At 39.3% G+C, this 23,835-nt stretch overlaps 1 protein-coding gene across 4 annotated transcripts in view; it reads right to left on the reverse strand.

The window, feature by feature from the left end:
• si:dkey-61l1.4 (collagen alpha-2(I) chain) overlaps nt 1–23,835 on the reverse strand; it is a 91,322-nt gene that overhangs the window by 38,368 nt on the left and 29,119 nt on the right. For all 4 annotated transcript variants that reach the window (XM_067600722.1, XM_067600731.1, XM_067600714.1 and 1 more), the window contains 16 exons: nt 14,918–15,388; nt 12,858–12,902; nt 11,864–11,983; nt 6,775–6,813; nt 6,622–6,675; nt 6,413–6,466; nt 6,216–6,323; nt 6,076–6,129; nt 4,574–4,627; nt 4,020–4,064; nt 2,449–2,502; nt 2,315–2,359; nt 2,139–2,192; nt 1,984–2,028; nt 1,842–1,895; nt 32–76 (listed from right to left, as the gene is read on the reverse strand). In XM_067600722.1, the coding sequence (XP_067456823.1) occupies nt 32–76; nt 1,842–1,895; nt 1,984–2,028; nt 2,139–2,192; nt 2,315–2,359; nt 2,449–2,502; nt 4,020–4,064; nt 4,574–4,627; nt 6,076–6,129; nt 6,216–6,323; nt 6,413–6,466; nt 6,622–6,675; nt 6,775–6,813; nt 11,864–11,983; nt 12,858–12,902; nt 14,918–15,388 (1,341 nt within the window). The remainder of the gene's footprint in view (nt 1–31; nt 77–1,841; nt 1,896–1,983; nt 2,029–2,138; nt 2,193–2,314; nt 2,360–2,448; nt 2,503–4,019; nt 4,065–4,573; nt 4,628–6,075; nt 6,130–6,215; nt 6,324–6,412; nt 6,467–6,621; nt 6,676–6,774; nt 6,814–11,863; nt 11,984–12,857; nt 12,903–14,917; nt 15,389–23,835) is intronic.

A 23,835-nucleotide genomic window follows, 5' to 3' on the forward strand; every position in this document is an offset into this window, starting at 1 on the left:
CAACTTTGCAGATTATTCTTTTAAAACTTACCATGTCCCCTTTTGGACCATGGGGGCCATCACTGCCTGGTTGTCCCTGACAACAACAAACCAGTATAATAGTGCATAAGAGACCAAATCCAAACTTTATGATAGTGTGAAGCATGTCAGGACCAAATTGTGCTATTTTCCTTGAAGTGAGCAGATGATTTCAAGTTAACTGAGATCCTCAATATTCTGTATTCCATTATTAAGATGGGTGATTATGCACTTTAGGACAATGAAAGGCTTTTAATGTGAAATGTCTGTGCAAAACATGTTGCGTTTCATTGACTGTAGCTTCACAGTGATCAAAAAACTCTATGGAATTATAAACAATATATGAATTCATTAAAAGAAAACAGTATTTCTGTTAGAGAAGGGAAAGTGAAAGCAACAGAGTGGATGTATGATGTGGCTTTGTTGAATGTGGAATTGTACATTTATACTGGATTCATCAAGACAACAGGTAAACAAGGAGGAAGTTTTAAGTTTTCATTAACAGCAAATAATTAAAACAGGAGCAGATCAGGAAACAGGGAGGCTTCTTATTAAAATATGGTAAGATGTACATACTTCAAATAAAACAGGGAAAATTGGGAATAATATAAGTCTCTTGATAAGGCCTGGTTCTGTCTGTAGTTGAGGTAAATAACAGCCTCAGACAATATTTGAGAGATTACAGTAATCCCTTGTTGAAAAAGGTATGATAGCACAGCTTTATTTCTATAAGGCATTAGTATTTCAGCCTGATGGGGCATTAGCACAAATGTACAACTGAAGCAATCATTTACATGTTGTTATTGGGATGATTCACAAATTGCATCTTGCAAGCAATCAGTACAGTAAGGAGCAAGTGGGTAACTCCCAGTCTGAAAAGGGAAGCCAATGTCTTACAAGTGCCTTAAACCTGCATTCTTTCTAATGGCCAGCAGGGGGCGACTCCACTGGTTGCAAAAAGAAATCCAATTGTATAGAAGTCTATGAGAAAATGACCCTACTTCTCACTTAATTTATTACCTCAGTAAACACTTTCTTAATGAGTCTATGGTCTCAAATGCTAGTTTCAAGTCTTCTTCAATACAGCATGATGCTCATTTAGAGTAAAATAGAGCAGTTTAGCATGGCTACCTTGTGATTGACAAGTCACTACCACAGTAAAAACGTTGATTACGTAACGTAACAATGGCGTAACCCTAGATCCTAGTATAGGTGTAGCTGCCACTATTTTATAGTGTGTTTTCAGTTCATGAAAGTTAATTTTAACATTTTGGTTGCCTAAAATAGTCATGTTCAGTATTTGGTTGTACTAAAAGTCCCTCTAAGGAGTTGGATGTTCAGTTAATCCGGTAAGTACATTTTGTTTTATTGGTTTTAAGCCTGTTTTTCACTAGCAAAAATTAGCCTTAAGATTAGCATTATCACAATTAATCATAAACTGTAAATGCAACATGCTAACCGGTGCTAACCAAGCTATTGCTAGGGTCAGCTCCACCCTCTTATCCAAATGTGGACACTTCTGGCTCCAAAAATCAAAGATGGCGATGGTCAAATCCAAGATGGTGACAGTCAAATTGCCAAACTCAAGGCTTCAAAACGGCAGTCCAAAAACCAGTGGGTGACATCACAGTGCGTCCATATTTTTTTACATGATAAGGAGCCCTGGCACACACACCAGAAACACTCTTCCCTTGACCTTGGCTACTGTGTTACATGTACTAGCCAATAATGTTCCATTCAAATATCCACACTAGTCAAATCTAGCAGGGGAAGAACCTGTACATGTGAGGTCATGTGTGTGGTTATTCTCAGATTAAATTTACCTGAGCTCCTCGAGGTCCAGGTGAGCCTGTCACTCCTGCTAATCCTGCAGGTCCCTGTTAGAGATGCAGTAAGATTAAAAAATTAAACTGCTGCACTGATTCTCCAGTATGGAAAGTCTAATAGGTGAACTGGAAGACATACTGGAGGGCCTTTACGGCCTCGTGGACCACCTGGACCTGGATCACCCTGTACAGGATACAGAAAAACACTGTAAACATAATACATGGATGTTATTTCACTGGACTAAACTAAAATGATTGGAAGGAATATGTTGAAGCCTCCTTATATGAACTCACCTCAGACCCATTCTGTCCACGTGGTCCTATACCGCCAGTGGCCCCTGGCGCACCCTAGAAAATCCCAACTGAAAAATTAGTAATTCTTGTCATCTCTACCAAAAAGCAAGTCATCATTAGTAGGAGGCAGCTGTATGAAAACTGTGACACAATTACAAACACTATTTCATGCTCACCACCGATCCCGCAGGACCCTTCATTCCATCATCCCCAGTGTCTCCCTGATTAAGCGGGGCAAATACACAGCGAGATGTTTCAGTCAGGAGAATAAACACACAATCAGAGTAGTACCTTAAAACACACGTCTTACCTGTGGCCCTGGTGCTCCAGGAAGCCCCGGAATGCCTCTTTTACCTAAAGGACCCTGATAAGCACAAACTGCAGTCAGGTTATCATCAAATTGAACTGATTTATATCATAGTTTTACCCAACAAGTTCAGACGTAATAAAACAACAATAGATTGATAGAAAAAGAATAGATGAAGAGCAAAGTCTCTGATACTGTGAATGTAAAAATGTGACTATTTGGCAAATAATCAAATTTTTCAAAAGTTTAATTACGTTAAAAACAATTGTTTATCTAGGAATAAAAAAACAGACCCAGCAGTTACTGTATTAGTGACTGATTTGTTTTTGTATTTTTTTTTATTTATACTGTAGTAGAAGTGAAATGATTTCTCCATTAACCAAGTAGTTGATTGACAGAAAATGAATCAACTCTTTCAACTATTTTGCTAATTGATTAGTTGTTTGTCATTTCAAAAACAAAAATATCAAAAATTCTCACAGCCCAGCTTTTCTAATGTGAGGGTTTGCTGCTTTTTTCTGTTTTACATCATTGTAAATGGAATATCTTTGGGTTATGGACTGTTGGTTGGATAAAGAAGGACATTTGAGGATGTCACCTAGAGCTTTAAGAAATTGGGATGGACACTATTTTCTGCCATTTTATAGACCAAATGATTGATTGGTAGATAAATTGATAGTGACCATAATTAAAGTTAGTTGTAGTACAGTGCTGCAGTGGAATAATGGAGAAGGAAAATGTCAAAAAGATCAGAAAAAAATACACAACTAACAACATTTTTTTTCCAGGCCTCGCAAACAATGGCTTCAAATAATGATGTCAATTATGTCTACCATCAGTTGAGTATAATAATTCTCTGCTCTCTGCAAAGATCCCATTTCACCTCTCATTTATATTTTGTGCAATATTTCCTGTAGTAGTAAAGAGTTATAGTTAGTGAACATGTGATAGAGAGAATAGTCAAAATAAATGTGGAAGACACCAAAATATCCTGATTTTCAGTCCTACATGTATAGGTACAGGCAACATTGAAACTCGATAGCATCTTTAGGCCCTCCCTGACTTGTAAATGCCCACGCATTTTAAGCTCCATGGCCCAAGTTACCCTTGCTAGGTCAAGAGGAAGACACACCAAAGTATGGTTCTTGGGTATAAAGGCCAGATTAGGCTGTAGCACCACACGTGCTTCTCCTGTGGCAAACTGAAGGCAGTCAGGGTACACTGAAAATGTGTGAATATTGCTGACCTGCTTAGCAGATGCCAGTGCAAACAAAAAAGCAGTCTTAACTGAAAGCACTTTTAGATCTACCATATCCAAAGGCTCAAAGGGGGGTGAGACAGTGCATCCAAAACAGTCAACAAATCCAACAACAGGGCAAGCTGTAACCGGGGTTACCTTCGTAACCTAAACTTATGGCATGATAACCCTGACAGGGTTTAGGGTCATTTTTTAAGACTAGACAAAGCTCTTTGAGAGCTACAGAAGACATTATACAACATGCTGAGATATACTCAGTTACATCAGTTGAGTGCTCCTTTAAATATAAATACTTTTAACAAATTGTCACTCTTACAGGAGGGCCAACAGGTCCAGCTTCTCCTGGTTCTCCTTTAGATCCCTGGAGGACACAAACAACATGCAGTGGAAATCAGTTGGTATATTACAGTTCCAACCACTCTCTTATATCATCATACTCAAACAGTGAAAGAGATCATTTCTCTTGTTTCAAATGAATTATATTCTATTAGATCATTTGAAAGTTTATGAGAGATGCATGCACTCTACCAGGATGATGTTACCCAGTGATATTTACATATTCCACGATTCTTTTATTTTGTGTAAAAAGCCTTTCATGTCAAGTACTGTAGGCTGAATTCAATGAAAGTCGGACTGTGAAATAATATAGTGTGCACAAACTATCAGTAGTATTATTAGTAGTATTAGATGTAGTTATAGCAAAAATTTTGGCACTACAACATACAGTATGTTTGGGTGTAGAAGCTATCAATATTTGAAGCCACTAGAGGGTGATGTAGTCAAACCTTTGCTATGGCATTTGCAGTTCACATAAAGGAACAGGATCACAGCAGAGGAGGCAGATATTCTTCAATCTTTTTTTATACCCACCTTTCCCCCAGTTCTCCCTCTGTCTCCAGTTGGTCCAGGCTCACCAGTGAAACCCTGCAGTTGAGGACACAGAGGGGGAAAAAATGTAGTGCTTTTATAGCAACATCCTTTTTTGAACTCAATCCATTCATACCCAGAGTTGCCCAGTGCAGTCTGCTGGCCACTGAGCAGTGGGTGGCAATTAGGCGCCTTGATGCAAATACTGGCTACAAACTGACTCCTCTCTAACCACCAGGCTAACATATACTATGTAGTACTCTGCTGAGAAAGTGAGAGGGCAGCAAATATCTCACAATGAGCTCCAGAAGGGCCAGTAAGTTGCTGACCTTGACCTCTGACGAAATCTCAGAAAGAAAGTTTGGAGATTTGCTTAAACCTGTAACACAATCACTAAGTATCTACATGTTCTAGACATTGTAATCATCATAAAAAAATATTCATGGCATGTTACTTACTTCTTTCTTGACAAATCCGGTCCAATAAAACAAGTAAATGAGCTTGACAGAAAGTTTGCAGGCAGTGTGTGTTCATGGCCAGATGGCCGGACCTATAAACACATTCACTATCCAATAGCATTGCAAGGATAAACAATAGGACCCATTGACTATGTAAATGTGGTCTTTAAACAGACATTTACATTTAAACAAACAACATTTACAGATTTTTTTTTAGGATAGCTAAAAGTGATTGTTGTAATATTGCAACAGTGGGCCTCACAGGGTTAAGGTATGTTATGCAGGATTTTCCTAAAAAAACAATGTATAGACTCATAGAAAAGTAATCCCTCTCAATCATCACTCATGACCCACTAGATGCGTGTGGCGGTGTATTTATCTGCAGGGACCCTGTCCTCTGCCTGTATTTTCTTATTGTTTTGCTATGTTAAGAACGCTTCTGGGCATCAACCCTTGGGCAGTGGATGTGCAGCCCCCAGCCAATAAGTGCAGAGGGTGTGAGGTCAGGACTTGAAGTGTAGCAACCAAATTACATCGCTGTCTCTGTCTCTCTCCCGTGCTCCGCTCTGCTCTCTCTCTCTGTGTCATGGATGTATAAAGAGCTGCAGGTCTGTGTTTCTGCTTGACCGAGGGCGGGGCTGAGCTAAAAATGCACAGAGCAGAAAGGCCACAGCGGATAGGATGAAGCTCTGCATTCACACTAAATCCGGCACGGTGGCACATTCACGTAGGGTTGTGTGGAGGTGTGGGTGTGTTTATTTGTGCTTTAGAACATAACCAATGTGAAAAAATCTGATTAATGTTTTATTTATCTGATTCACAGCTTTGTTCTCGCCAGCGCTGCTCCCTCTCGTCATTCACTATGAATTGAATGCTGACAAATCCTGCATAGTATACCTTTAAGGTAAAAATAGTTGCTTCAGTCACTGTTAGATCCTATTGTGTTGAGTGTTTAAATAATTGAAGGTACCAGCTGGGCACATCTGACCATCTTGACATTCTCTTAGTTACTTGATTTATCTGATTGTTTCCAAAAGAAACTCTCACCTCATCTCCTTTCTCCCCTTGTGGAGCTGCTTCACCCTTAAAACCTCTGGGACCCTGATAGGGAAAAAAAGTACAAATGTTACCAGATGATAAAGGCTAAGCATTGGCAAAGCACCAAGTGACTAATGAGTAGCTTTCACCTGGATGCCAGGTAGCCCTGGTGGCCCACGACGCCCATCCACTCCTTGACTGCCATTCCTGCCCCACCTCCCTGCCTGGCCGGTGACACCTCTTGGCCCAAAGTAACCCTAATAAACATACAATTTCATATTATCAGGTCTGCAAGTACTATGCAGCTATTGATGCTGCAGAAAGGATTTTCAATTTCAACATTTACCATGTCTCCTCTCTGTCCTGGTATTCCTTTATTGCCAGGGTCGCCAGGAATACCCTTAATGATAAATACATTTTAATAACAACATTGAAAATACTTTTTTGAACAATAAAAAGATAGAGCAGGATTAAAGAGGACAGGCAAAAAAACTGAAAAACAAAGACATCATCATACAAAATTACTCATGTTAGTACAATAGATGTTAAACTCACTGGAGCGCCAGGCTTGCCCGTTTCACCCATCATTCCAGGTGGGCCAGGCTTCACCTTAAGATTCATGGGAAATTTATATCAGTGACCTACTCTGATGGAACATCTCAGATCCAATCTAAGCTACTCACTTTTAATAAAAGTTGAGCTACTCACCGGCCAGCCAGCTCTGAGCATTTGATAGAAGGATGATCTCTGGAGAAATAAGCGACCATCATTAGGAATGAAAACGAAGATATACAGTAATTTCTCACCAAGAAAAAAACCTATAAAGCTTATACAGGGTTTGAAGATTTTGGACATTTACTGTAATGTTCTACTGAACAGCTTACTCCCAGCTATTTAGGAGACACATCTGAATTCAACTCTTAAAGTTGAACTGAGATTTAAGTACATTTTTGCTACGAAATCAGTATGAATATATTTGGTGTTTGTTTTGACTTGTGTAATTATTTGGTCAAAAAAATATAATTACCAAAAAGAAGAAATTTAAATTTCATTCATTTTTCTGCAGGTATAGCATCTGCTACATTAGTGTTATACAGAGGGTATGAAGTTTTGGTTATGACTGACAATGTCAGTTCTGTTATTTCATTGGTTCAGTATCTGGGTTGCTACTGTATTTACCTGAAATCCCAATGGCCACACAGGCAGTTAACCACTTAGCTGTTGCCATCACTAATTTGAGCACTTCCATCACTCTAGAAATGTGTTTCCATCTACCTCTTTTTATGTGAATTTAATGTTTTCCACATGCTTTTGCATCGTTTGAGCTTCGACTGCCACTCTTTTAATGACGTCATCTTGTTGTGTCCTCTTCTTCTTTAATGGTTTAACGGCACCGGCTGGAGAATTAGCACCACCAGCTATTTATCTTGATGAACCAACTCCTAATATTCACATAACAGTAGTGGATGGACACGTACATTTCATACATTTAAATAGAAACTTAGCTTGTGATTCCATACATTGCTATATGTCTGATGACTGATTTGAATCCTGGGGTAATGTACAGAGGTCAAAGGACTATTTGTTGCTCTTAGTTTGAAGGTCTGGTCTTTGCCATCACCATCACAGACCCATGAAAGAGAGATAGCTAATTCTACAGTAGATAGAACCCCTCCCTTTTATTATGTGGGACAAACTTTGACTCAGCAGGTGCTGAAGTAACATGAATGAAAGTTAACATCTCGTTCTAATGTTAGCAAGTGAAATACAAACTTGACAGCACCATGGGTCCTCCCAAATGTTGAATGTTGTAATGGGACAGACAGCTTCATCTGCTAATGGTTAATAGACAATCCTATATGGGCCTGTTGGAAAAGCATTTGTAGTACAACACATGAAGTGCTCCCCTCAGTAATGCACCACAGACATTTACAACGTTTCTCCAAGCAAAGCCAGTTTAAACAAAAATGTCCAAAAACTGTTTTATCTTCTTTAAAAATGGAAAAAATATGCACAACAGTTATAGTATCATAATAGTTGATATTTCCTTACATGAAAGGTGAGGAGAATTTAAATTTCAAATAGATTTTAAGTTCCCAGACACAGCATTGTGCTGAGAGTGAGCACACAGCTGTTTGAGCATGCTTAGCTGACTTGGCTCTCACACTTCACGTCTTTGAGACTGCTTAGTCAGGTGGAGCCAAAAGACATGAGTGTTGAGAGCTCCATGCAGTGCATCTTGCAGTGCTCTGATGGTTGTGAAGCGATATGGCACAGAGCTCACTGTCACTGCACTCGGACTCCAGCACACAGGAGTCCTTCTGGTTTATTAAACCACCCAGCTCTGCTGCTCTAGGTCATATTTGTCTTGGCTGTGGCGCTGCAGCAGGGGCATGAGTGGAGGCTGGCCAACCCTGTCAAGGTGACGCTCAGACTGGCGGAAAAGCCTGGACCTCCCTTAAGTCTCACTGTGTCTCTGTGGACAGAGCAGTCAGAGCCTTTAGTGTACTCTGAGAGAGCGGCAACACTGAGGCCTTTCACAGCCAGCTCGACGCACTTGTATAGCTGGTCAAAAAGCAAAGAGCAGGGCCTGACCCAGGCATGAGGTCTGGACAGGCTCCAGTTACAATGCTTGGCAGACACATCAGCTCTCATTGAGCCTGAGCTGTAACCATCTAAACACACTGTCAACACACTGGGAGAGGATTACTCAGCCCTGCCTGAAATAAAAACCCGTTTCTCCCCATGTGGTCACCATCCATACAAAAACACTGCACAAGCACTGCATTTGCATATAACTGTTGTCATGGGAAAACCATAGGCAACACCTCACTTTAAGTCCCTCTATTTAGCATTTATAATCTGTATATAAACAGTTAATATATTGTTTATAACACTATAATGTTATTGTAAGCAGATATAAGTGTTTATTAATGCATTAACTACTCAATAACTCAGCAATAAGTGAAGGCTGCTGTAGAAACAGATAATGAATGACAATATAGAAAAACACAGTTGTAATACTATTAAATATGTCTTCATGGGAGAAATTGACAAATACTGCACATTAATTAACATTTAAAAATGTATCATAAAGCATTTATTATATTTTAATGTGCTGCTTGTAAATTCTAAACCATGTGACTTGATGATGACTGTATGATTTGATTTTCATATTTACATCTTTTTCACATCCACTGAGGAATAAATCAGGTTTATTACATCTTTAGCCTGACAACACAGTGGTTCTAGTGATGGCAATGTCTGTCTGTGGATCCACCACTTTGGTCCAGCCCAAAATATCTAAACAGCTATTACATGGATTTCCATGACATTTGGTTTCAAGATTCATGGTTCCCAGAGAATGAAGCCTTCTGACTTCGGTGGTGCCCTGACTTACCGCCACCGTGAGGTTGACGTTTGTGGTTTTGACTGTGGTGTCAATCAGCAACTATTGGATGGATTGTCATGGCATTTGGGACAAAACAAGGGAAACCAAGTGTATTTGTATAGCTCGTTTCATACACAGGGGCAATTCAAAGTGCATTACACAATGCATGAAAAAATATTGAATACAAATAAAAATGTAAACCTTTTTAAAGGAAGATGTAAGCGATGTAAGTGCAAGCTTAAGTGCAGAACATACAAGTTTATAACTTGGATTTAAAGATGATCAAAGTTGGAGCAAGTCTAATATTCTCTGAAAGTTTGTTTCAGCTCTGTGGTGCAGAGTAACTAAATGCTGCTTCACCAAGTTTAGTTTGGGAACAGGTAGCATCTCTCTACCTGATGACCTGAGAGGCCAAGAGGGTTTGTATGGTAAGAGACAGTTAGAGGTGTATTTTGGTCCTAATTTATAGATTTATAGACAAGCAGCAGTACTTTCAACCCTATTCTCTGAAAAACTGGAAGCGACTGCAGAGACCTGAGAACTGCTGTGTGTGTCTATGTGTTCAACAGCAGCTTTCTGAATGAGCTGAAGCTGTCTGAGAGTTCTTTGGGGGGAAACCTGAGAATAGACGATTACAGTAATCTAACCTGCTGGAAATGAAAGCATGGATTAGTTTCTCTGAGCCCTGTCTGGACATAATTGATTTGACGTGGCTGTTAAAGCTGAACTCTGAGTCCAAGATTACACCAAGATTTCTGACTTGGAGTGTTTGCCTGACAGTGCGCACACTGAGGCTTTTATAAAATTATGGCAAATATTTGAAGGGTAATTGTCAAAATTTAAGAGCTGTGAAAGATTCTTAATTCATACACAGAATAGCATATATGGAAAGGCATGGTGGTCAGTTAAAAGATGCAGTGGGCAAATTTACACACTACAAAATTATATACATGTATTATCAAATACCAGTTAACTTAAAAAGGGACTGATGGATGGTTATTACTGTATGAAGTGTAAAAATGAAAAAGGTACTGTCCTTTATTTAATGTGTGAATGCTCTTTTGTCTGTAATTGTTGCAGGTGTTTGCATGAACCACTGCCAGGATCTCCCCTGCTGTGTTTATTAGGAGACAGCTCTCTACTACATCGGCAGGCTTTACTGACACTGTAAAGCCTGATTTAATCTTATAAATCTCTGATCCCAAGGACTAAAACTTATCAAGACGATTTCTATGAAGTTTGTTCTCACTTTTGTATTACTAGGTTGAACAATGAGCTATACAAACTGCTAAGCAAGTCTAGCATAACAACTCCGCCACCAGTGGTGTATAAATGTGGTTATGGGAGAATGGTTTTAAAAAAGGATTCACGATAAGGGTGCTAAAAAAAATGCAGTCCTTAAGAGTTTTTTTTTATATGAGACATGAGAACGTCTAGAGAGAAACTGAATAGCTGGGGTTAGTTAGGAGAAGAGGGGCGCTGACAGTAGGACTTAAGCTAGGTATTAAGGGCTGGTTCACATTTTTAATAATACTAGTGCAGTGCCCGTTCAAAACGTGCCTGTTCAGAGCAGACCGATTGCTTATTATTTCTGGAGAACCCCATATATATGTATGCGTTCGTCCTGTCATCTCTCTCATGGCAGGGTTGTGCAGCTCTGATCATGACATGCAGTCACAGAGCCCAGAGGCTCCACCCAGCTGCTGCAGAGAGGAGTGGCTCGCTGATCGCTTGTTTATTCCAAGTTTATTAATACCGAATGTGTTGCATTGTGTCCCCTAGAATACACCTGCCAAGTGTGAAGTAGATCGGATGAACGGTTCTTGAGATGTGCGAAGGACAAACATACATACAGACAGACAGAGATTCTTTGATTTATATATAGTGATATAAAGAAGGAAATCTAATAACAATCTTTTTTTGTATTGCATTTTATATAGATTATAGAATATTATTATTATAGAATATTAAGTACAGACCTAGGTACCTGTGTGTAATCTGTTCATTTTCAAGAGCTGATGTAATTTTCAAATTGAAAATGTCTAACTTGTGACCTTCCTGGAAACTGCTGTCCCTGTGGCACTGGCATCATCATACTGGTCTGTATGTGTTCACTGAACTGTACCAATTTAAAGGTTCTTATAGTTGCTACATTAACTAAACCACTGTTTTCAATCATAGGAAGCTGGCTGGGAATATTGTGGTATTAAGACAGGGTGAAATTAGCAGTCAAGAATAGACAAAATGTGGTGAGGACAATCTCAAGAGGACAAATTAGTTAAAAAGGACATTGAAGAGCACTCTGTCCTGTTGTTTCTTAGACCAACATACAGTGTGGCCCAAATCCTCAAAGTTTCAGAACAGTTCCAGCTGGATCGTAGTCTGAGTGTTTGCATTTAGACTTACCCTAAAAGCAGTCCAGTCCTCCTCAGAGTTCCGCCATAGGTACAGAGTGGGAAGTCCTGGAGGTCCTGGAGGCCCCGGTTCCCCTCTCTTCCCATCCACACCTTGTATGCCTTGAGAACCCTAGATAAGAAAAGATAAGAGTGTTGACAGGAAGTTAAACACTTATTTCATGAATGGAAAAATGATAAAAGATCAGATATAAACCTTTCAGTGTTACAACTATTGCAAAGTTAGTTCTCTTCTGATAGCGTAGACTGGCCCCCTTAACTAATTGGCTATTAAGATGTAAAACATCTTGTTTTAGTCTTGTTTGTAGCTGTTGGTTATTAAAGACATGCTATGAGGTCTTGTTGCAGTCTGGACTAATAAAGTGCATAATCAGTTATTTTTTTCACAAGCTCTTTGCGTCTCCAGAGGAGATACGGTTAGTTAACACATATGGCGCGGTAAAGTGCTGCATAACTTGCTGTCAGTCACTAGAATTGAATTTCCCTACACGGTCCATGTAGTCAGTCCATATGCTTTATGTTTACAGCTCTAGATTTGTTTGTAATAAGCCAGTATAATAGTAGACCTAAAAGGCAACCATGTACTCACACTTTTTCCTTGGTGCATATATATAAAGTGTATATACAATCTATAGTAGACAAATGAGGTGAATTACAACTGTAAAAGGTACTTAAATTGACTGACAGGTGTTATTTTGACATCAATTAAATATGAGGTTGTAATGTACTCAGATCAATTTAAAAAATACATTCAATTATCAATGTCTGTAAACAATGAAGTAAACCTGGGCCCCTTTCAAGAAAGCAGTTTTAATGAGTTAATTGAATAACTTTGCTGAGTAACACCTGGAGCACGCTTGACGAGCTGGGTTTTACTCAGCAAAGTTTAAATTCATATACCTGCTACTTAGAACAAGGCACATGTCCTCTAAGATGATCATATTTCCATTAATGATCACTAAAAAACAAAAAAGCTTACATCTTACCTTGTCACCTTTAAATCCAATATAGCCTTCTCTCCCAGCACATCCCTGTAAGGACAATATGTCATTGAGCTATTTATACCATATGCTTATGTTGTCTGACATTTCCTACAGTGTGATGATCTTACATAGAAAAGGTCACTGTTGTCTTGCCAAGACCTTATTAATGCAATGTGTTTTGAAAGCAATCTCTTTACCCTGTAATTTTACAAGCTGAATAAAAACCAGTATGAGTCAATTTCACGTGGGTTGATGCAACCACACTGTTTGCACAGAATGACCAAAACCACCACTTACAACCAAAATACAGGCACATTAAAAAGACGTAATTTGGGGAATTACACAAGCCATTGGGGGGAAATCTGCTGCATTGAAAATAGAAACAGTTTAAACCAGTGATGATATTTTGGTACCAACAGCAACAAAAGCTATATCTGTTCTAGAGGTCTCCTAGAGTGAACTTTATTTCCTTTAGCAGTGGATACCAAACTGAGGTTTGCAGACCCCCATAGTCCTTGAAGACGTTGAAAAGCTTATTTGCTTTCTTTCCAGGAGTGGGATGAGAGGATCAATATCAATCTCATGTCTGTGTGTTAAATACAGAGCTGGAGTCAGGACATTGTTAGCTTAGCATAATGACTGGAGGCAGAGGAAAACAGTCTAGCTCTGTCAAAGTGTAGGGCTGAAACTAACAATTGTTTTCATTATTGATTAAATAGCCAACTCTTTTCTTGACTAATCAATTGTTTGGTCTATAAAATGTCAGAATATTGTGGGAAATGCATGTCATAAGCTTCCAGAATCCAAGGTGATGTATTCAACAAGCAAACACTCTTGTTTTTTCCAGCTAACAGTCCAAAACCCAAAGATAATCACTGTACTTTAACAGAAGACTAAGAAAACCATATATATATATAAATAAATATACATATTTAAGAAGCTGTTACCCATTAGTTTTTTGCCATTTTTGCTTGAAAAATTACTTACAACAATTAATTAATCACCAAAATTGTTGGCAATTTATTCTCTGATAATCAACAAATTGATTAATCGATTTACTTGCTGGAACTATTTAAAGCCAGGTGTAGCTTTTTCCTCCTGCTTCCAGTCTTTATGCTAAGCTACACTAATTATGTCTGAACTCCGGTTCTGTTCATAACACGCAGTCAAATTGATATCAGTCTTTTCATCTCACTGAGATGTCTTGTATTCCTTTAATTATTTTCATTTTTTTAAAGTCAATATAATCAAATTTGAATTAAATGCAACTAAATTAAATAAATTACATTGATGACTAAGCATCAATTAGATTTTTTTTAAAACAGTCATTAGTCCAGTGAGTAATGAATGAAAAGAAGGCAAACATTAGTTTATATGTAAGCAAAAAGTCATTCTGCTAACATCAGATAAACATACAAAGCACTTGAAGCTCCGACTCAATGCCGTGATCAGACCACACAATATTTTTGACTTTTAAAATGGTTAAAATGGTTTCAGAGAAGATCATGGAGTCAAATTCTGGCCATGACTTGGCAGAGAAACATGGAAAACTACACGTTGGACCAATCATGGCTCTTTCAAAATTTGAGGTACATACAAAAGGTGATTGGAAAGGAAGTGTCACAGACCGACTTCACATTTCCAACAATTCCCTCCCTCCTTTCTCCTCTCAATGTTAAGAGTTTAACGATTGCTCAACATCACATTGTAGAAGTTGCCAAACAAGGCAAGAGAAGAAAGAGAAAAATTCTGACACTCACTATGCAGGATCGAACGGTTCAAGTTAGTTGCTAATTTTTGTTTGTGACACACCACATTTGTTAGGTCAGACTGACATCATGCAGTCTGATCCAGTCCTAAGTCAGTATTTTGTATCTTCAGTGCGTTAATAGCATGTGAAGACTGGATTGCTACATTAATCAGACATCTCTCTGATTATATACTTAAGCACTAAATCAACAATTGAGTATCTTCCATAATGGGTTATTCAAGCTAAATCATAATAAAAGAGGGTCTCTGGACTAAACCTTGTCTAAGTAATCCCATCCTGAACAGATTCTTACTCTTTTCCCCTGTGGTCCAATCAGACCTGAAGGGCCTTTGTGGATTCGATAGATTCTCTGGTCTGATCCATAGATGATGGTCCCTGTTCCACTAGCAGGTACCGATAGCAATGAGTCTCTCTGCTGCAGACTGGACAACCTCACTCCATCATTGTTTCTTAGGAGAATGTGATGGCTGTGCGTCTCCGAATGTCCCTTTGACACCCCTGATGGTACCATGTTCTCCTCCATCAGGAAATTAATGTTGTGAGGTTTAACTTCATATTTTTGTGGCAGGGAATCAGGTGAGGTTAAGTCGCCAAGGTTGTATAAGTCTGTGTCCGCAGCACCTCTCTGGACGATATTTTCATCTAATGTTCGGTTAGTTGGCGGGGATTCAATGTCATGAAGTGTTCTGTCTTCACTGTTGGTGGCCACCAGGATGTGAGGTTCATCAACAAGCAACTCAAATGTAGTTGAGTGCAGGTGATCCTGAAGGAGACAGAAAAGAATCACACAGTTGTGTCTTCAGCAGTATTATATGTGTAGTTCAGAAAAATAGACACCAGAAGTAGAGTAGCTCGAGTAGCATCAAGTTGGTAGGTTGTATAACATCCCTTAAGACATCGCCCTCTAGTTATTGCCTGCACTCAACTGTAGTTGAGTGCAGTGGATCTTTTAATATAGCCTGCCGTAAGCATATGACTCACTTTCTCTGGCCATACTATTCCACACAATAAAAATGTTTCACTAGGAGCCACCCAGTTGAGAGCCCAGTTCATCTTCTGCCAGTCCACCACATTTCATCTACAGCAAGAAAGCTTGACAGCTACTGGCAAGATTGGCATGAAACATGGACTATGAATGGAAATTCATAGTCTATGCTGAGAATGAACCAAAACAGTAAAGTTGCGGTCCAGACAGTTAAACAATGAGCTGAATTTAGTCCACAGAGGATTGTTCATAATGATTGTGATTACATATCAGCACTGTCAGGTCACATCAACTCCCTCACCAGCAAGGGAAATTTGCTCCAGATATTCAGGGTTCCAATTAAGTGAATCCTAATCTTTATGGTGTCCCCCTGACCTTTCTCCTAGCAGCATCTGCAGGCCAAAATGCTTAATATTTTCATTAGAAATATCAAAATCTAATGGGCCGATTTCCATGAACTTCACTGAGCACATTTATGTGCCCAAGATGATGCATCCTTTCCCATTTTGAACAAGCTTCACGCTTGCTACACCCCAAGGATAAAATGGATTGTTGTCAATGATTTTGGTTATATATCAGCACTATCAGGCCAAAATTTCCCTTTAACCAACACATGGAAATTGGTCCAGATATTCAGGGTCCCAAGAGGATGAATCCTAATTTTTATGGTAGCCACCTGACTTTTCTTCTAGCTGCAACTACAGGTCAAAATATTTCATGTTTTTTATTAGAAATAGCAAAATCTAAAAGGCAGATTTCCATACAATTCGCTGAGCACATTCATGCTCCCAGAGGGGAGTCAAAAATATGTAAGGTTTGCACAAAATAGTTAGATAACTCTCTGCTGCTTGAAACAAAAATTCAAATTCAGCTCACTACACTCACTATGCTCTGCCAATGAAAAGCGCCTTGTACTACTACCACAACAGGGCCTTAAGTTGCTAGATAGACTCCTCTCTTCTGTAGTTCCCTGGTGGTGCAATGAGTTACCAAACTCTGTTCAATCCACGGAGTGCCACTAAATCTTTAAGAAAAAGCTAATGACCCAGCTCTTTCACAAACACCTCTGCACCTGATGGACTGAAAAGCTTCTATGCACTCTATGCATTGCCTGTTGGCATCTATCAGACCTGATATGATAGTTTTATGCCACTTAATCGCATTCTGACTAGATCCTTGTTTGTGCTGTATTTACCCACAGATGTACGCCACTTTGGATAAAAGTGTCTGCTAAATGAAACTGTAACATTATAAAAAAATCAGCCACAGTGTTAAAGAAAGTAACGCACCGTGTACATGCACTGATAGACTTCAAAGACCACCTGTAATACAAAATCAGAAGATAGTGCTGCTCAGCTGAGTGGCATGAAGAGGAGGCTGAATACAGAGGCAATACAGGCACAAAATCCCCTTATTCAGCAGAGCACAATGCTCCTTTATCCCGGACAGGCTGCCATTGTTGCTGCAGCTCTCCCAGCCAGCAGACACTTGATCGCTCTGCACCTGAGCCTATTTGTCCAGCTAATCTGCCCACACTGCTCATCACTCCTGCTCTGACAGACTGGAATCGTTGTATAAAAAGACAAAGAAATCAAATCCTAAACCAACACTTGCATACAGACCATGACCACACTGAAGTTGAGAAGGTAAGCCACATCCAAATGACCAGAAACATCTAGCTTCTTCAGAGATTCCACAGAGGGACATCATTTTTTTTGCTTTAAGCTTTCCTATATTTTAATTATGTTATTGTTTCGTAGAGATTTGATCATGTTCTATCATCAGCCCCTTTAATGTCCAGCCGTATGCCACAAGGGTTGCCTCTCGGTGTAGTCATGTCCTCAGCCCCTTGGCCACACAATTTGTCACAATAACTATGAAGCAGACAAAATGTAGTGAAATAATTTGTCTCAAAATTGTCTACAACCTAAATACAACAAAAATGAAATTTAACCCTTTGTAAAACCACATTATGTCATTTTTCATTTCTGTTCGAATTAAACAAACAAGATGTAACATGCTAATTAGTGCGCTCTAGAGGTGGTTAGGAGGATTTTGCTAAGCTATGCCAACCAGCTGCTGGGTGTAGCTTCATATTCACCATACAGATATGAGATTGGAAACAATCTCTACATTACTTTCAGAGACACTGTAGCCCAGATCAATATAAATGTAGAACATAATGAATGTGACAGGATGTTTGCATATTTATGACTGTGGGCTGCTTCTGTATTGTTTGTTTATGTGTAAATCCTGTTAGATCAGTGATGGTCAACAACCAGGCTATGACTGGGTACCAGTCCGTTCGGTGTTGGCTTCTAGACCACAGGTGCTATCTGACTAGAAGAGACATCTCATACCCTCCTGTCTCCCATTCTTGACAGCAAGGAATAAAGTTAGTCTGTATCCACCACCACCACTCCTACACCTGCACCATAGACCAGACATTTGTATTGTTCTATTTCAACATATAATTATATATAGTTTTTAATCAGGACAAAATCCTATTTAGTAACCACTGAGAGCCACCCCATGATCCTGCACAGGATAAGTGGTGCAGATAAAGGATGGACGAGTGATACTTTTGCTGTGTCTCATCCTAAGCATGAAATAAAACTCAAAATTAGTTGTTGTCAATTTTTCTAGCCGATGAAGGGTACGATGGCTTCTCTTTAGGCACTATTTGGATATTTCTCTCTTTTTTTATAATAACAATACATCAACTTTTCATGTTATATCTAGAAAAGTTTCTTGTTTTAATGAGATAAGTCTGTATGTTGTCTTTTATATCGACAAGATATGTTAATTTTGTGCAATTACAGGATCTTGTTAAATCAAGATTTTTTTTTTTACATTATAACGAGAAGCTGAGAATGAAGCATTTAATACAAAATTCATTTGCATTGTATTCTTTATTCTAAATGGATCAAATTGTTTTTTTGTTAGTGGCTCACATAAAACACATTGCTTGGAAATGTAGTGCTAATGAAAACCATACATCACTTGTTTATATGAGTCTTCTTGGATACACATGTGTCAGCGAGCCAAGAAAAAACATATTTCTATTGCATTTTGTCTCATTGCCAGAAATGATATTGTTTGTCCAGTTGGACAGTTGGAGGCCATGCATGTCATGTTTAAACACATCTGGTGCAGACATTTTACAGCTGCATCTGTATAGGGGATACTAAAAAGGACCAGGACAACATGAATGACAGTGGCCTGGTCTGGTGTTCTGCTTAAGTCAGCACACAGCACCAGAGTCTTGATCCCTGCAGTTGGGCCATAACTGATCCTTCATAGTCAATTCAGCCACAGTGAGGAGATGTGGCTCCACTTTAAATGCTCTGTTATCTAGGATAGAACAGAAAGGTCAAAAATTAAATCATCAAGCACTCAGGCAACATCTTACATGACTTTGGCATTTTACCGGCCCACTGAGTCAGTGATAATATGTTTTGTCAGTTGTGAAGCAATACAAGGGAATATATTTCTTTTGCAGAACAAATGGAAGAACATCATCCTTCATATTTAATCTCCTGAAATCCTTGAGTGTGCTACGAGCCAGGGACAACTATCCATAGAATTCACATATTAGGTGAGCAATCAATGATTTTCTTCTTACATTTCATTTTGATTAAATGATTGGTAATAGTCCACTCCCCACCGCAAACATTTTGAACTCTTCCTTCCTCACACACACACACACACACACACACACACACACACACGCACACACGCACACACACGCACTCTGAGGAAGGCTGAGCCCAAATTGTCCATGTTTGAAGTGTACTGTTGGCAGTCATTTCAGAAGATTTGCCAGTGCTCATCTAATACAGTACTGTATGTGAATGCTATGAAAGAATACATTTTCTTACCACAATAACAACAATGTCATTTCCATTGGGGATGCTTTCCCTGCTTTATTAGGGCCCAAGCTCCGAGTGGTGCTAAGGACCTATTGTATCTGAAGGAATTTTTCTTCTTCTTCGAAATGAATTGTGAACCGTCAATGAGTTTTTGAGGGGCTAAGGCTGCTCGAAAACTCATGAAACTTTGCACATGCATCAGTGGCCAGTGAAAATTGACACACAAAATCCAAAATGGCTGACTTCCTGTCGGGTGAAAAAAAATTTCTGGGCAGTATGATGAGAGCAATGATCCCACTGAATTTCATGAATATCAAAACAACTTTTTTCCAAAATGGCCCTGTGCCCACTGGCCCACTGGCTCCATAGCACCCCCAAACACAGGGCCATTTTGGTTGTTTTGATATTCATGAAATTCAGTGGGATCATTGCTCTCATCATACTGCCCAGAAATTTTTTTTCACCCGACAGGAAGTCAGCCATTTTGGATTTTGTGTGTCAATTTTCATTTTACGAACAGGTTTGAGGCCTTCAGGATGCGCAAAAACACACAAAACTTTGCACCCATGTTCGAACTAGTAAATATTTTGATTTGATATTGCAACTGGGCTGGGGTGTGGCAAGGCAGCTCTATAGCACCCTGCAATTACTTTTAGCATTGTTGAGGTGCTAGGAATGCTTGAAAAGTCACGAAACTTTGCAGATTCATCAGAAGTGGTGCAACTTGATATGCGATATGGGTCTTGTGTTTGGGTGTGGCAAAATGGCTCAATAGCGCCCCCTACAAAATTTCAAAGTCAAAGCCCCCACCTTTAAATTTGACAGAAATTAACAAAATTTGGTAGGCAGATCTATCATGTTAAGACTAACAAAAAAGCTTCCTGGAGCCATACCCTAAGACCAACAGGAAGTCAGCCATTTTTTATTTACTTTGAATTAACATTGTACTAATGAACTTCTTCCTAGAGAATTAATCAGAGCAATTTCAAATTTGGTCAATATCATCTAAAGACCTGTGTGATGAAAAGTTATCAAAATTTAGAGTTTTCATGGAACACCCTTGACATGGCGTGCCAGTCAATTTGCATGATGAAACAGAAGTTGTTGTAACTTCACTTTCATCGTCCAATCTGCCCCGAATTTCTCATGCTTGACAAGAGTCCAGGCCTTAACACATCTACACATCAATATTGATTCATAGTCATAGCGCCATTTACAGAAACAGGAAGTCAGCCTTATGTGACAAACATCATCCAATTTAAATTTACATGGTGTGGTCTAAACATGATATACAATGACATAACGTATAATTAGTAAGTGTTCTTAGCTCTGCGTAGTAGAAACAGGAAGTGATATATAACTCCTTTGAGCAACATCCGATATTCATGAAAATGCATATGTATGTCAGACCACCTCCAATGAATGCATTGCTGCATCAAGGACTCACTTGTTTAGCACCACCTAGTGGCAGCAGGAAGCAAGATTTATGTTACAAAGCTCCTTTAATTTACATGAAATTCAAAGTGTGTGGTGTACATTTGATATGCAGCAACATAATTTAGTGGGTGTTTTCTAGCACCACATAGTGGACACAGGAGGTGATACTCATCTCCTACATGCAATGTCTGGTATTCATGAAGATGTATATCCGTGTCAGTTGCCCTCTGGTAAAAGTATTGCTGCGTCATGTTGCTCCACTATAGCACTTTGACTGCGGCACACTCCAACGTGCACAAAGATGCAAGGGCCTGATCATCGCTGCTTGTAGCTTTAATTCTATTTTTACTTTTGTAGTTGTGTGGTAAATGATAAATATACAGTAGTATTATCTTAGTCTCTGTTTTCCATCAGTGAAAGTAAATATATGTTTCAGGGTTGGTGCATTAAAAATACTGAAAAAGTCCCTGTACACCTGAATATGTAACAGGTGCATCAGAGGAATGCACAACTTGAATAAAAATGAGAAAACTACTGCAGACTGTCTTGCTTACTGCTCACTTATTATATTACAGTATATATTATAGTGTATTATATACCTGATGAAGGTCAAACACATCGTAAACTAAGAAATATTCCAGCAGTAAGTGAGATGGCGTGCGGTAGTTTTCTCATTTTTATTTAAGGATCAGTACATTAAAAATACAGAAATTTAGCTCTAAATCACTTATTAGACTTAAGACAAGAAGAATAATTTTTTTATGTTATTTGCCAGGAAAATATATATGTATATAAACAAATAGTGTAAAGGAAAACATAAATATAGGTTATTAAAGGAATTGGAACAAGCAGCAGATGCTGTCGTTTACCTTGGAGGAGAGTTTCCAAGAAGCATCTTTCATTGCTCCGTTAATCACTCCCTCCAGCATTCTGTGTGTGTGTGTGTGTGTGTGTGTGTGTGTGTGTGTGTGTGTGTGTGTGTGTGTGTGTGTGTGCGCACATGCACACACGCACACACTCCTCCTCTGCCCAGGTGTCAAGGAAATAAGACATGGAAGAAGAGCTGAGAGAAAGGAGGGAAAAGGGAAGATAAAACCCAACTAACGAGTTAAGACAATATATATTTTGAGAAGACCCTAACATGTAATTAGGGCCATTAAGCCTGCATTACAAACAGACACGTTTAAAAGACACGGACATATACCAGGCAGGGAGGGTCTAATGAAAGATACTATTAATTATGTATTAGTATTACTATTGCATTATAAAAAAAATGTAGAACCCAGTATTTTTGGAGTTTGACTTATGCAGTATTAGATCAGATGAACTATGTTTGCCTGGTTGGATTGGTCAAACCCTGGTGTGGAAACCACTAGTAAAGGATCTGCACCGAAAGGACTGCTGTTTGTTTGTGGTGTGAAAGCAAAGCAGATTTGATCATAGTAAATACTGTATGTTACTTAAGCATGAATTCAGAAGCTGAACTAATCCATCTGTTGATTGTGAGCAATCTTATCAGCGATATGTAAGCAGAGTAAGATCATTTGGAAACAACAGTAAAACGTGAGTGCAGGGGTTTCTCTCTCACATCGAGTGAAAGTGAGAAGTTAAACCAGAGGTGTGTTGTGCTTGTGTCTTACTCTGTGTATTTTGGCAGTTTGACTGAAACACAACAATCCCACAGCTACTGTCACAACTGTCCACTGTGTGACTTCATTCTTGCAGCTCTTGATTTGACTGCCATTATGAAAAAGTGTGACATTTTTAATAAAACAAAGACCCTTTACCTGACAGTCATACACTGATTCATGGTATACTTTGTGATGAGAAGTGAATGCAATGTCTGCATCAAACTATTGAAAATGAAGTCTATTCAGTTTCATTTGAGGTAACACTTTGACATAACTGTAAACCAAACACATCATCCGGTGACATGACAGATTAACATCCCGCCCTGTGATAGGCTGGCCCCTCTCAGAGTGTAATCTGTATCCAGTCAGTCAGCGACAACTATAAGCTGCAATAAATCAACTAATCTATATCTCTAGGTGAGGAAATGACCTCTGCTGAAACAGGGTCTGAATGCGCAGCTGGGCAAACATGTTCCATCATCTGCAGCTATACATAACGACTGCAGTGGTTGTTCAGGATTTTGCTGAAGGAGGTCTGATTGCGTAAGGAGATGTGTGTACTCAGCGTGGAGGGAGGTCAGCGGGGAGGTCAGGAGGCATTAGTAGCATCTGAGGTCTGAGTTGCCCTCACATTGTTGTTTTGCTTGCACGGAGAATTTCCGGTGCCAAATTTTCACTTCTGCTTCACATTCTCGTGCTCTGTGCACACTGTTTAAGTTCATCAGAGAACATCTGATCAGAGACAAAAAAAAAGCATACAATTGCCCATATGTGCTGGCAGAGAGCAACGTGCTTCATATGGATTGATTTAAACAGGCCTCTATGAATAAAGGGCGTTTACTTCTGGCTGGACTTTAGAAGAACCGTGACAACATAGCTAAATTAACTCCTACATGGCAAGAACAAGAATGTCATTTTAGATACATCTTTAACATGATACAACAAGCACAACAAAATGCATGCATCCCAGGAGGGCCAGTCACAGCACTTTCTAATACTAACTAACACTGACTCTCTGTCCCATCCCTTACAGTACATACCACATCTGTCTGTTGCCCATCCATAGCCAGTCCCATATGAAGAGTCTCCTGCAGCCAAAGGCAGCCCAGCACGCAGGTTAACATAATCCACATGGCTACAGCATGTCCTCACTCAGTGCAGCTGTGCTGAAGTCAAGCAGAGTACAGAGTCCATATGCTGCAGTCTACTGGTCCTGTTAGGGCAGGAGCTGTAGGCTTTTCTCCTCCTCCAACTGTCCCTCATGGAGCCAACAGAGACACACCCA

Source organism: Thunnus thynnus, chromosome 2 (assembly GCF_963924715.1).
Source record: "Thunnus thynnus chromosome 2, fThuThy2.1, whole genome shotgun sequence".
Taxonomy (NCBI): Eukaryota; Metazoa; Chordata; class Actinopteri; order Scombriformes; family Scombridae; genus Thunnus; species Thunnus thynnus.